Below are 13,912 nucleotides of genomic sequence, written 5' to 3' on the forward strand. Positions count from 1 at the left end.
AGAGAAAATGAAAAATCATGTTGAAAAACATTTTCCACGAACATTTATCGTCACAAAGAAATTTAAAATAAGTGAAGGATGATGTAGATATAAAACTACTGTCAAATCCTTGACAGAACATGATTGATACAAGGTTGTGTCACTTGAATCAACTCTTGTTTTCAACCATAAAGATCCTGGCACATTGGTTTCTTCTACCTCAACTTTCACATGTAGTTTTTTTATGAGTCACAGTTAGAAAGTGAGTGTTATTCTGTGTGATATCGGAGCTTTTCAAGGAACCTCTCAAAAATGAGAAGGTTCCTTCCAAGGGGTTTATCGTCTTGAATAAAGTAAGGAACAGACAGATGACCCCACTTACAGTCCAGTCCAGAGTACTGCGGATACTTGCTTCTGGGTCGGTCCTGTTCAGTGATGATGTGCTGGGTTGACAGGCCAGATGGTGCAGGCCAGACTTGGAGATGGCTTTCCTGAAAACACAAACACAGTTTAAGTCCTGGAGACAGAGGAGTGCGAAGCTAGGTTTCATGTAAATCTAAGATATCTGAGTAGGGTGCAGTGCAGGTTGTGCATGTGCAAGGCAGAGAAGCACAGCACACTAAAGCATATCACAACAAAAAAAACACCAGACAGTTTTCATTTGGTATCTTTGGTTTTCTTGATTTTTAGATTACAGATTTCGGTATAAAAACAGGAAAACAAGAACATTTGGAATCGATCACTGTAGATTTGTAGGTCTATAGGCATATGTACTTTTGCTCCAAACTTTTATAAGAGCACCCACACAAAGTATTGTCTTTGAATTTGAGCTGGAGATATTTTCTGAAACTGGAACGTGTCCGACTGTGTTTCATTCCTTTCGTCGAACGTAACATGAGAACATCTTTGAGTCGAACCCTTTAACGTCAGATTTCAGAATTAATCCTAACTCTCTAATCTATACTATTCTGATGCTTTAGTCTGAAAGAAATGACTTTTTACACAACAGCATGGCCTTTTTTCAACTTTCTAATACTTGATTATAACGAAATGATGACAGATCTGATTGTTTCAAAACAGTTTCACTCCATCAAGCATCCTCTCTATGGTTATTGACCCAGGCACAGTAATAAAGAAACCATTGTCAAGGGGATGCTTTGCCAGTTGCCCGAGACCAACTATATATCACCCACATATAAAGGCAGTTCATGCTCCTCATAGCCCCTTTGTTGAATATCACAAGACCACGAGGCTCAGGGGCAATCTCAAAATAAGAGTGGAGAGCAGGCATGCTGTTATGTGCCTGTGCTGTATAATAACACACTGGGTCTGTCAATAATAATAAAAATAACCCTGGTCAAAGAAAGCCATGATAAAACCATCCTCCCGAAACATAAAAAATACATATTTTTTATGTTTCTCTTTGTAATAATTCTAGCTAAGGCTACTATTTTGATAAGTCGGAGAGTTTAAACATTTTAACATGTGATCAAAGCTGAACTGTTAGACCACATGAGGAATCAAAATGGGAAAATGTTGCAGCACCCCCAGTCAGTGGTCAAAATAGCCCGGAAAGGCCCAAAGCATGGAGGTGACAGATCTGCCTTTGATTATAAAATAACTTGACATTTTTGCCTGTTGGCGACAGTACGATGAAGGTCAGGGGGTCACCGCTAACATAATATGGGCAATGAATACCCGCAAGTAACTCCACTGAAATCTGGGTTTTAGTTTTCAGGATAATTGACAGAAACACAGAGTCCACCTCAAGGTCATGTAAATATCCAATATGGCAAAATGACCAGATGCTTCTCTGACTGGCAAGATCAAATCAAAGAAATACATTTTTTATTGAAATGAAGATATCAGTTTGACATTTGTGAAAGGAGTACCGCTCAGAACCAATGTATACAAGGAGAATCTGATCCTAACTCAAGTTAAAGACAAGTCAATAAGCTGTGTCCTTATTCAGGGGGCTGCATCCTCTGAAGGCTTCATTTGAAGACCAGTTGCAGCACAGCAATCAGGCTATCCCATTTGAAGCCTCCTAAAACTATGGTGAATTATTCTCTGGCCAACCTATCGTAAAAAATTCACAATTCAATGGTGAGAGAAAGACAAGCTGGTGCCATAAAACCCCAGGACCAGACCAGACCGTCTCATTTGGGCTCAGCCTTCTCAGACTACTTGGTCTACGGAGGCTTCGTAGACTGACAAGACCCTGAATTGGGACACAGCTCATTTTAAATCAGCAGGTGTCACATTACACAGTGTTTATGCATGTGTGTGTGCATGTGTTACATACGACAGGAAGTTCTCCCACGTATCCAGATAAGGATCGTAGTATATGGTTCCCTCGTGGCCCCCAAGAGGTGAAGAACAGCTTTTATGCAGCGTAGACCCCGAGGAGGTAGCACTTGTCTCAGCAGCCCCAGGATCAGAGCTCAGGCCTGCTGAGGCCAGCTGACTCAGACTGGGGCTGGTCGTGGAGGTCTGGATTGGTTTATTTGACATCTGGTAAGGTTCATTAGAACTTCGTCGATTATATTGACCGTAAACTCCATAACCAGTTTCACTGCTGTGAAACACAGAGTCTGCTGGGAGGAGGTGGGAGGAGTTTCGTCTGAGACATCGAGGAGGTCGAAGCAAGGGGTGGGGTTTAATGGTTTTCATAATGACACCCTGAGTTAGATGCATCTGAATTCGTCCGTCTCTGTTGTCTACTTCTTCATCGCTCGGCTCTTCTCCATCTGAATCAGAGAAGGAGCACAGGGAAATATCCAGCTCCTCGTCTTCCTCTTCCTCTTCTTCCTTCTCTTTCACTCCCATATGCACCACACTCGCAAGTAACATAGAGGACCCAAGTAAATGAGGTTCAATGGATTTGACTTTAGATGGACGTCGATATCGCAGCGGTAGCCCATGATGGGCATGGTGAGGTTTATGCTGAAATGCTCTTCTTCCTCTCTTTATTGCTAGATCTCCTCTCTCTGCTCCTTTTCCAGATTCTCCCGATGTTTCACTGCTGAGTGTCAATCCCAGCTCTATAAGTGATCGCCGCCTCGGCCCACTGGCCACCAGTAAGCCAACACTGGGGCGCCTGCGCTGGTCAGCACAAACTGGAGGCAACCCAATAGAGGAACGTCTGGACTGTGATAGTGCTACAGAGGGCAGACCAACACTAGAGCGCCTCCTGGCTTTACTGGTCTGAACAGCAGGACCAGGCTGACGTACTGCGGCCTGCTCCTGTCTTTTTCGGCGATAACCAAAACGCCGCTGGAAGAAGAAATCCATCATGACTTGCTGCAATGTGGACGTTACTAAAAATGTGCCCCTCTCCTTTCCAAATTAAAGGTCAACAGTCACATATAATTTCAGATGATGTTTTAGTAACCATGTAACGAGAGATGGTATCCATGACAACTGGGCTTTGTCCACGCAAGCCAGTATCAGACGATGGTCCAGCGTCTGCTGGTCACCTACTAGTCCACCTCCTCTCCTTGTCTCCAGTCTTCCTGTAGAAATGCTAAAGGGGCAAGTAGGCTGAGTTGTAAATTAAATTGATGTTGTACCATAATTATGACATCAACAAAGAACTGTTAGTACAATGGATCTCTGATGCAGTGCTGCTTTCTTCAAAGTCACTCAAGCCATTAAAATGTCACCGGTTCCCTCATTCACAGTGTGATAGATTGGTTCAGTTGTTCCTTCTACAGAGTTTAGAAATTAGAAATTAGAAGCGAATAAACTGTGGGATCTGGTCTGTTTAATTCCTTCTCAAACAGAATGTGAAATGAGGAATATCCCACGGGTCAAGACGCCAAAAACATGTTTTGCGAGGCCGCCTCTGCCTCGACCTTTGACCAACCACATCTAATTAGAAAACATAACGCCACAGGCTGTATTAATTTAATAATCACTTATACTGATGAACCTAGAGTGAACTCTCGTGTAGCTTTCCCCCAGTTTGGCTCATTTATTGGGTTTTATGACGCATTCACTGTTTTGGTTCAATCTCAACCAACTGTTCTCAAAGAATAACAACGGATAAAGCCAACTGTCCACTAGCTGCTCAGTAGCAGGCAGCACAGACACAGAGCTGAGCTCATAGGTCTCTGTTAGTTTCTGGTGGACTTGACTCAACCAGCCATGCTGTCACTTATGTTATTTTAAAGGAAAATGTCCTCTCTAGGTAAATCTGTCGCTCTGAGCCCTGAGGTATCTGTTGAACCAGATTTTGCCGAGTCGAAAGTATCATGTTCTGCTGCCGGTGCAAATGTTAAGCTTAAGGTAAATTGAGAAAGCATTCCATCTGTAAAAAAACAAAACACTTTTGAACTCTGTAGTCTCACGTTACACCAAAGCCAAGGATATAACTGCAGAGAAATGTCACATCACTCTCAAGATTTTGTCAAAAGATATTGTTTTCATCTCCTCTACATTCGGCGATGACTGCAGAGTGCTGATAATGTAGAAATAATTACAAAGAGCATATACAAAAACTTATCATTCGGACTTTATGAAGGAGGATTTCATGAAGGACAGTTGCGTGACACTGAGTTCCTTTCAGTTTAGTGGACACAATAAACTTCAAACTGAGTGTATCTGTGCTCAGGATATGACACATTTCAATGAACCGGAGTTCTTACAGTAAGACCAATGACTTATTTAACCGTGGGAACTCCTGACTACCTGTCAGCAAAGCACCAGTTTAACACAGTGTACGATTAACGTGAGGATATGCTCGAGAGAACATGGACAGCGATGAGCTCTAAGATACTCCTTGCATCGGTGGAGTTACAGAATCTGCAACCTGCAAAAGCAGATGAGGATGATTCATTTTCTTTAGTCGTGTTGAGCTTTTTTAATGATGAGAACAAAAGAGCTCTGTGGTTGCCTTGAATGAGGGGGACAACGAACAAAAGATCCTTTCGGTATTTGTTTCCCCTGTGTGCCACTGAACTTACAGGAAACACAATGACTGAGTCAGGGACGCACAATATAGACGGCTGCGGACCACAACGCCTCAGACAAACCTGAGTCCGTCTAACAGAAGGGCACCGAAAGCATGAAATGCGGCGTAATCGGTCACATTACTGAGCGTATACATGTTCAACAGGTTTTTATGTAACACAAGACATAAGATGAGAGCAGTGCACGATGAAAGCTGGGAACTCCTCCACTTAAACCACCACACAATCTGACAGGAAGTCCCATCAGCGCACTGAAACCTCCGCCGCTCACTTAATCCCACCCCCACTGACATTTAACTGAGAAGCATTCTGTTTCCTAATGCTCTGTCGGAAAGGTCAGGGGTCGTCACAGTGATGGCTGGCCATCATAAAGCCACGCAGCCAAAGTCTGGGGTGATAAAAAACCGTTTCCAGCTCAAATCTGGAACTCGGGTCATTTAACACAAAGAGCTTCTGGCTTTTCCTTTTCGCTTCACTGAAGGCAAACCTGCTGAACTGCAACCTGTAACACACTTTGAACAAATAGGATGTCGAGAGGCCGTGTGGCTGAATATCCATCATCCCTTTTAAAATATCTGGCATAATTCTTTATAGTGGGTTATAAGACACAAGAGAGGCTGTAGTTTCCGTAGGTGGAACGTGCATCTCATGAACCGGGGCTTCACACTTGAAATGTGTTTTAATAAAAATCTGATAAGAGGAGGGCGCAGGCGGTGTGTCTTCTTCTACGTCCTGCGATACGCTGCGGTTGGAAACTGTGTCAAACCACCACCTGATCATTTTGATGATTTGTTTCTTCACCAAATGAGACTGACACTGACACCGAGGTTCTCCTTATAGGCACCAAATCCACCATAACAAAATCACCACTGATAATTCCTGAGTTTCCATTCTCATTCACATCCATGGTTACATCCCGCATCCATTACTGTAACTCCTTCATAAATTTCAAATTACAGAGCTTCTATTTTGAAACGTTATGAACTTTGGTCAGAAGATTGTGTAGATTGCTTAACAGACTGCTGAAATAGCTGACATATTATGGAGGAAATAATAACAAGTTCAGTCAATCATTGAAAGTTATATACAAGACACAGTAATAAAGCAAATTCTGTTTTTCATTTTATGAAAAAAGTGACTATTCGTTACAGATAAACCAGGTAGGATGACCACACAGTTTTCCAACTTTACTCTGACTGCACCATTAATTGTATCTTTTTTTTATAACTGCTCACAACATCCAGCACGCAAACAATAAAAAGGTACAGTGTATTGTAGAACTGTCTAAGGAATGTGTTTAAATGTTGACCAGCTTCATGACTCGTACTGTTATATATATAACTATATCTGTTACAGGGAATGAAGTGATATTCATTTATCACTTACTAACACAAACACATGGATTTTTTACCGAAGAGTCCCACAACCCTCTCACGCATAACATCTGTCAGAGCACTTGCACTGATCAGGGATCAGATAAGCAGCATGGCTTCTGTGCATACGTGTCGAAGTCGCTGGAGTCACTTCCTTCCTGTCGCTGTGATGTGACAGGAAGTACAGTTAGTGACTTTTCCCACAGACCACTTATTGACTCGGGCGTAAACAGAACACATGTGTCTGCGTTAAACAGATGCATGAACATCTGTCTTCCAAACCACTTAAAACACATCAAGATTTTTAAATGGGATAATACAGAGTAAAGCAGGTGAGATGTTAAGTATATTAACTGGTTTCAGAACTCATCAGACGTCAGTGTTTCCCATCTATTATCTAGAATGTGGCCGCCAACCATATTCTAATTTGTCCCACAACAGTTTCATAACGAACCAAAAACTGATGTATCAGTCGATAATAGCTCTTTCGCAGTTGCATCTCATCAGCCAATATGTCGCATCAGCCAATAAGTAACAAGGAAAAGCAGACATTACAGTTATTTATATCTGACATGTTAGCAGAGAGAACCGAGGAGCGATTGAGGAAACTCACAGGAAATTATTTGAGGTGTTTGCATACAGTCAAATATCAATGTCAGCCACAGAAATCTGATGTTGCGCTCCAGTCTATTTGCATGTCCTTGTTTGCAGTGTAAATAATGAAACTTTAAAGCCTTTTCTCTGGTACTCTCCTCCCTGCCCCTCCTCTGAGGGTGTCACTGTTACGCAACAGCTTGCACAATGATAATCCCTTACCATAACGGGGGAGAGCGAGGGAGACGTGGGTTGAGAGGACTCGCTAATAAAAACCCTATCCACCTGAGTGTGCGTTGACACGTCAACACTGCAAGCGCTCTCTGGCGACCGAGACACACACACGGGCCTATTTCGAACCGCTCACGGAGGCAGGCACTTCCACAAATACAGAGGTTGTAGTGAAGAGGGCAGGACTCCTTTTATGGGGGATGAAGCCAACAGAGGTGCTTCTCAGTGATCTGCAAGCGCACTCACTTCACAGAAAGCCTAACATCCTGAGTCTCCACTGACTTGGTGTGCGTTAAGAGGCAAGAGCTGCTTTCTGACCTGCACTGAAGTTCCCGCACATGCTCATTTATTGGGAAGTTCTCCTACCAGCCCTCAAGTAAAATGTCCAAGTAAGCCCATGTAAGGTGTAAAAAGATGTAGAAGATGCATTCAAAAGCTATTTTCTGCAGCGGAATTCAGAGATCGTGTCCTGCAATGCTCAACATGCCTGTTTTGTTTTTTTTCTGTAATGTAAATGTATGATATCATACACTGTGGTTTTACAAGTTATGATGTTTACAGCCGGTAAAACAGGGCGCCGAGTGATAAATCTCGTCATAAAATCAAATTCCCTGTCAAAACGTGTATTAATTCCACTCAGAGCCTAAATTTCCATGTAGTGAACAACATGTCTGGACTGTTAATAACAACAGGAGACTGTTAATAACAACAGGAGACTGTCCTCATATAAATAAGACAAGGTCCAAACACGGTGCCGTTAAAAGAACTGCTGTTACCAGTCCCTTCCAAAAGGAAAGTGGCTTCATCCTGCACGAAAAGTCGCTTAATGTCACTAGATGATGTAACAGGCTATTTTGCATATTCATGAGGCCGTCGCCTCATATTTGCATTCTGCCTGGAGTCAGTCAGCTTCAGCTTCTGTTTGCTTCTCTCCTACTCACGTACACAGGTTTTTTGATTTGCTAAAAGGGCTCGGGGGGTAGAGCAGTTATCCTGGTTCGATCCCTGTCTTCCCCATTCCCGCACGCCGAAGTGTCCTTGGGCAATACCGAACCCCCAAAACTGCCCCTTCTCATAGAGAAAGTGCTGCACGTAGATGCACTGTGTGAATGTGTGTGAAGCTCTTTGAGTGGTCATCAAGACTAGAAAAAGCGCTGTGTAAATACAAAACCATTTACCATTCAGACACCCACTCAAATGACAGAAATAGAATCTGTTGATGTCAATTCATTTTCAAATAAACATCAGCTGACCGATGGCGTAACTGCACAAGTCAGCCAGTGAGGAGTATTTGGAGATGTAGTACAAACCAGTGGCCAGACCAGCCCAAGCAGGAAAACATGGTTTCTGAGGTAAAAAGCGGTGTGGCTGAGTGCCAGGATACAGTCAGAGAGAACAGAGGTGGTGTCAGAGTGCGAGAGACCAACCAGAGCTCTGTGCCACTGGATTAAATATTTACATAAAACATAGTGGTGGACTATGCAAATGCACAGGCATACAGAGCGCTCTATAACAATGAGCCTTCCAGCTGTCTGCAGCTGCCATGAGAGCAGCTCAACCGCTACAAGGTCGATATTGTCTGTAGATAAACTCCATCTGCCTCATACTGCAATGTGATGTCTGCTGTATGCAGACTTGCTATTTGCTATTTCTTCAATGCTTTTATTCTTAAAATACACACTGCCCATGGATTACAGAATAAAAATAGCCTCTGTGGCCAACTCTGGCATATTTTCAGAAATGTTATTAATAAGCACTGTCCCTGTGTAATACAGTAATAGAGGAAAAGAGGAAGCTGAAGAAGGAACTGCCTCTGCTATCCAAAATAACCCATCACATATTTATGGGAAGAGCGCCTCTAAAAGCCGAAGGAACATCTGAATGGTCTTCACGCTTTTCTATTTGGTTGCACAGCATGAAACTGACGAAATTCAGGCCACTGGTGTCCGTCAGTGATTCTCAAGAAGTCTGGACGATTTCCTAGAACGTTTCCATCCAGCCCACAAGTAAAATGTATGGAAAATGTCCGTGTGAGCCCGAGTGAGAATAACAGAAAATATCAGGCAAAGAAAACCATCTTTTCCAAACAGTTTAGAACGGGCGCTAGTTGGTATCAAACTCAAAAGTCATCCTGAGAAGTACAAAAAAAATAAACACTTCCAGGACTGGGGAAAAAAATAAAATATTTAATCGATGCAGCACTTATGTTTCCTCCACATGTCAAGAAAACGAGTTGTGTAAAAAACATGATTTTCAGAATAAAGGCAGTTAGACCTTAAAACCTTCAGTGAATATGTTTGTACAGTAATCTCTATCATACTTTGTATACACCACCTTTTTACATAATATTCAGTGTGTTTACCGGACCCACACGTCTTATTGGTGTGTGTTTGTGTGTGTGTGTGTGTGTGTGTGTGTGTGTGTAGAGATGTTGTCAGTCTAAACAGAAGCCGTCTCTCACGCTCTTATTCCAACTCTCATGGTGACATGTTTGTTGTCTAAACAGCTGCTTTCATGTCAGACTCGTGACGGAAATTACACACACACACACACACACATCACGGCATCTTGAGAAGTGGCACAAAACAGAATACAATATTGAAAGGCTGAGACAAAGTACACAACATGTGTGTATCTCCTGTGTACTGAGTTGCTGAGCTATGCTTTGATACAACCTCCCCAACTTTTCTCTTTATTGACAAACTGTGCGTTTGGCCTTGCCATCACATTTTCAGACGCAGATTAATTAAGTTTCACCAAGGTTGACAGAGCCCTCAAGAAAACTACTTTCAATATGGATATATTTTAATATAATAAAGATTCTCATCTGTTTTTATTTTTATTGGACTGTATAATAGTATTTTAACTTCACCTTAAACAGCAATCAAATGTTTTTAAGATTTAAAAACACATTCTCGTGTTAGGAGACGGATAACATTTGCACATATGACCTAAAATTCCTCAAAAAATATAGAATATCCTGCTGAAATATTCTCAAAACATGCATCTGATGGAGGTGGAGTCATTTAGCTCTCAAAAATAAATAAATCAATTACAGCATTAAACATTAGCAATGTTCTAATGAATTCTTTCATTCGAACATTATGGAACAGAAGGGTTGACTCCAGTGACGGACAGCTGGTATTTGTTCCACACAGCATTCTGTCTCTGCTGGTTCTCGGTGAATCACTGGTTGTGCTCGTCTGTGATTTCTGCTCCAACTGCAGATCTGCTTTCTTAATTTGCTCTTCTCTTTTTGGGCCATTTCTGAGATTTATGTTTTTCATTTCTCTAGAACGTCTCTGCCTTGATTTGACCCCCCCCTCTTTTCTTGCCTGTTTGTCGGTGGTGTCTCATTCAAGTCATCTAACGGACTATCTGGGGGTGTTGGTTGAGTCTGTCTTCGCTTCCTTGATTCTCTTTGGCTTTCGCTGCCAATTCTTTCTCCTTTTTCCTCTTTTCTCTTTCAGTCAAATCCTTATTTTGCTTCATTTCGCCTTCACTGACTCTCTGTCTCCCTCTCTGTCTCTCCTGTCCGACAAATTCTTCTTTTAAGTCTGGCTGTGTTGATGACTATCAATGCACAAAAGAAAAAAATTAATGCTGATGCAAAGTAATAATCTATATTGACTCAAATGACTCACAAAGCCCATTACAAAATGACGCCTTCCCATTGAATGTCAACTCCGTAATTTGCGTGTCACCACCGTCAGACAGAAGATCTGACCGATTCGACACAATAGGAATTTTGTTTCGCAAAACAAACAGAGTTCATGTAGCAGCCATTTTCTTTTCAGCTTGATGCTAGATGCCAACAGAAACTACTTCAGGAGAATAATATTATTTAAACATTCTGAACAGTTTCCTCAGAAATTGGAAGACGGTGTTGACATGACATGGTTGTGACACAGGAAATGTTAACATTAGGATTTAAAATACTATAAAACTATAAAACCTACTTGAACCTGTCTGCCTTGGATTAACTCTGCATGGTTCGAATGTCAAAATGGACGTGAACATTTACAATTGAAAATATTTAAACCAAACATCAGTTTCAACTGCTGGACGTGTTTTGTCCCATGTCTCAGGAATCAGTGACATACGCACGTTTAATGAATATGACGTACACACCGTGAGAAGCACAAGAGAAAATGACACTGAACTTAAGCTCAACATTTCACTTAACATTCACTGACTTGTAATTAATCTTTCATTATTTATTGACTCTCTCCTCGTCGTTTGCTTGTCTTGGGCCCTGTCCAAAGTGTGTAGAACACGATTCTCCGTTTCACTCTGTTTTTAGTCTCCGCTAAGTCCTGAGAAAAAAGATCAGCCGAACGCTCCACTGCGTCGCAGCTGCTGCAGCTGGACTGTGTGCTGTAAGCACAGCTATAATATCCGTAGTGTGTTGACAGCATTCAGTCCACTCTGTTCTGTGGTTATTACAGATATATCAGCTTTAGCCTCTTTACGTATGCAAGGAACTCGCTTCTTCTGTTGTGTCATGATGTTTCAACCCCAAAGGTTTAAGAGATTACGGAATATACTGCAAGAGATTAAAAGAGAAAAAGTCTGATTCAAATCGATCTTTGTTTGAATAATCTGATATTGATCTTTTAATGTATGGGGCGCAAAACATTGCTCGACAACGCTCATCAGTCTTTGACTCCGTGGTAGAGACCCTCATCCACTTCTACATCCCCCCTCATCTGGACGACTGCAATGGACTCCTGTCTGCGGAACCCAGCAAGAACCTGGACAAGCTCCAGTATGTGCAGAACACAGCAGCCAGGGTTCTCACCAAAACCAAGCCTTTAACAATGTACAGCACTCGCTCTGAGAACCTTTCATATCCAAGACTAGAATAACACCACTGCGGTTGTATGTCTCTGCAGAGCAGTTTCAGTCTACGTGCTTTCTTTTCCAGACTCAAATAGGTCAACCTGACCTTTGAATTCTAACCATTAAAGTTTCATATTTACCTTTAGCCTCAGAGTACCCTCAAGTTCGGCAAAAAAAACACGTGATGGCACAAATGCGCACAACTGAGGTTATGTCCCTAACATCCACTGGCGGCCGCCAACACCTGCCTACATCTACTGTTAGTTAAATTGTGCAGAGGAACTTTAAACGTACGAGGGACATTCAACATCTCGTCTTATATTCTAAAATTTAAAAAAATCTGTTCATCCTAGAGTTCAACTGAACATTTGTAAATGCCGGCGCAGACGCATTAAATAAATATATAAATATATTTCTAACCTTATCACTATTTAACAAAATCAGATTAAAATCAAACCAGAAATCAAATTCATTGCGGACATTGCGAATTGTACACGATCCGATTTGAGGATATTCGGGGATATGATATTTCTTATTTCTGCAACAGAAACTGTAAATTCTTGGTTCACTGTATTTCAACTGTTGTTCCATCTTGATTGTTCTGGAGGTACCAAACAAATGAATGTCGATGAAAAGTTTCAGTTAAGTAAAAAAAAAAAAATGTAACTGCACCTGCGAATGTGGCACATCATCTAAACGCTCGTTAAACCACAACAGAATTTGAAATCTAACATTTTACAAACTGAGCGGGGGGAAAAGGTCACACTCGGTGTCAGAGAGGGCAGCAGCATTTTCAAAAACGTCGATGGTTTCAAATCCAGAGTGATACATTGTGACATTTCTTCATAAAGTGACTTTGTTTAGGGCCGTTAAGGGCATCGTCCGTAGAACTCCACCCACAGTGGAGTCCAGCACCACGAATCAAACCCACAGTTCACCTCGAGGTTGTCAGGACTTCATTGTCAGGAGCGTTCTGTTATACGACTGACAACTAGGAAGAGCACAGCACTGCATCAGTCCACACTTCATACTAAACTCTCTATAACACAACAGACACACGAACAAGATGATTCTATCCCTGTCTGCTACATTCAGCATGTTCACAATATTAAATGAAGTCTATTAAAAAAAAAAATCGAAATAAAAATAATAAATTTAGAGCCAACCTGAAAAAAGGAGGGGAAAACTATCCATCCATGCCTCCACTCCTCTTTCTCATCTATCTATCTATCTGCCGAGCTCACACTAAACCCTGGTGTGCAGTGACCACTAACAGGGAGGGAGGCGGAGGGAGGGGTGAGAGAGAGAGAGAGAGAGAGAGAGATCAGTGGGTGTGGCCCTGAGAGCGAGAGAACGAGAGCGCCTGAGAGATGACTAAAATAACTTTTGTGTACTTTCTTGACAAGATGAGTGCAATGCTGTCTGATAAATATTCTCTCTCACACACACACACACACACACACACACACACACACACACACACACACACACACACACACACACACACACACACACACACACACACACACACACACACACACACACACACACACACACACACAGTGAGTTACATCCCCTCTCCATTGCAAACTGTTTATAAGTAACTCATGAGTGAATGACATCAACTGCAGGTGTAAATATAGAATAGATTCATGGGAATTAACCAAATCATTACACATTTTCATAACCGACAACCGTACAACGCGTGCATTATGCCACAGAGATACTAAATTTGTTTATCTTGAAATATTGTCAAAACACTCAAAACAACCAGATCATTTTGAATATTTGATTATTCTCATGTCACCATATCAGACAGACACAGACAGGTGCTGCCGCTGCTGATCTCCGACATGGCACCACATTTATAGAAACACTTCCTGTCCTGCAACTTGTCAACAAAGTGAACAGATGCTTTAA

At 41.9% G+C, this 13,912-nt stretch overlaps 1 protein-coding gene across 3 annotated transcripts in view; it reads right to left on the bottom strand.

Moving 5' to 3' along the window:
* Positions 1–13,275, bottom strand: part of dgkza (diacylglycerol kinase, zeta a) — a 59,209-nt gene extending 45,934 nt beyond the window's left edge. For 2 of the 3 annotated variants that reach the window (XM_034603363.1, XM_034603347.1), the window contains exons 1-3: positions 13,159–13,275; positions 2,285–3,505; positions 362–470 (exon numbers count right to left, since the gene is read on the bottom strand). In XM_034603363.1, coding sequence (XP_034459254.1) covers positions 362–470; positions 2,285–3,276 — 1,101 coding nt within the window. In that variant the 5' untranslated portion in view covers positions 3,277–3,505; positions 13,159–13,275. The remainder of the gene's footprint in view (positions 1–361; positions 471–2,284; positions 3,506–13,158) is intronic. The other variant, XM_034603355.1, reaches the window with a different exon arrangement.
* Between the last annotated feature and the right edge of the window lie 637 nt (positions 13,276–13,912).

This window comes from Hippoglossus hippoglossus, chromosome 2 (genome assembly GCF_009819705.1).
Source record: "Hippoglossus hippoglossus isolate fHipHip1 chromosome 2, fHipHip1.pri, whole genome shotgun sequence".
In the NCBI taxonomy this organism is placed as follows: Eukaryota; Metazoa; Chordata; class Actinopteri; order Pleuronectiformes; family Pleuronectidae; genus Hippoglossus; species Hippoglossus hippoglossus.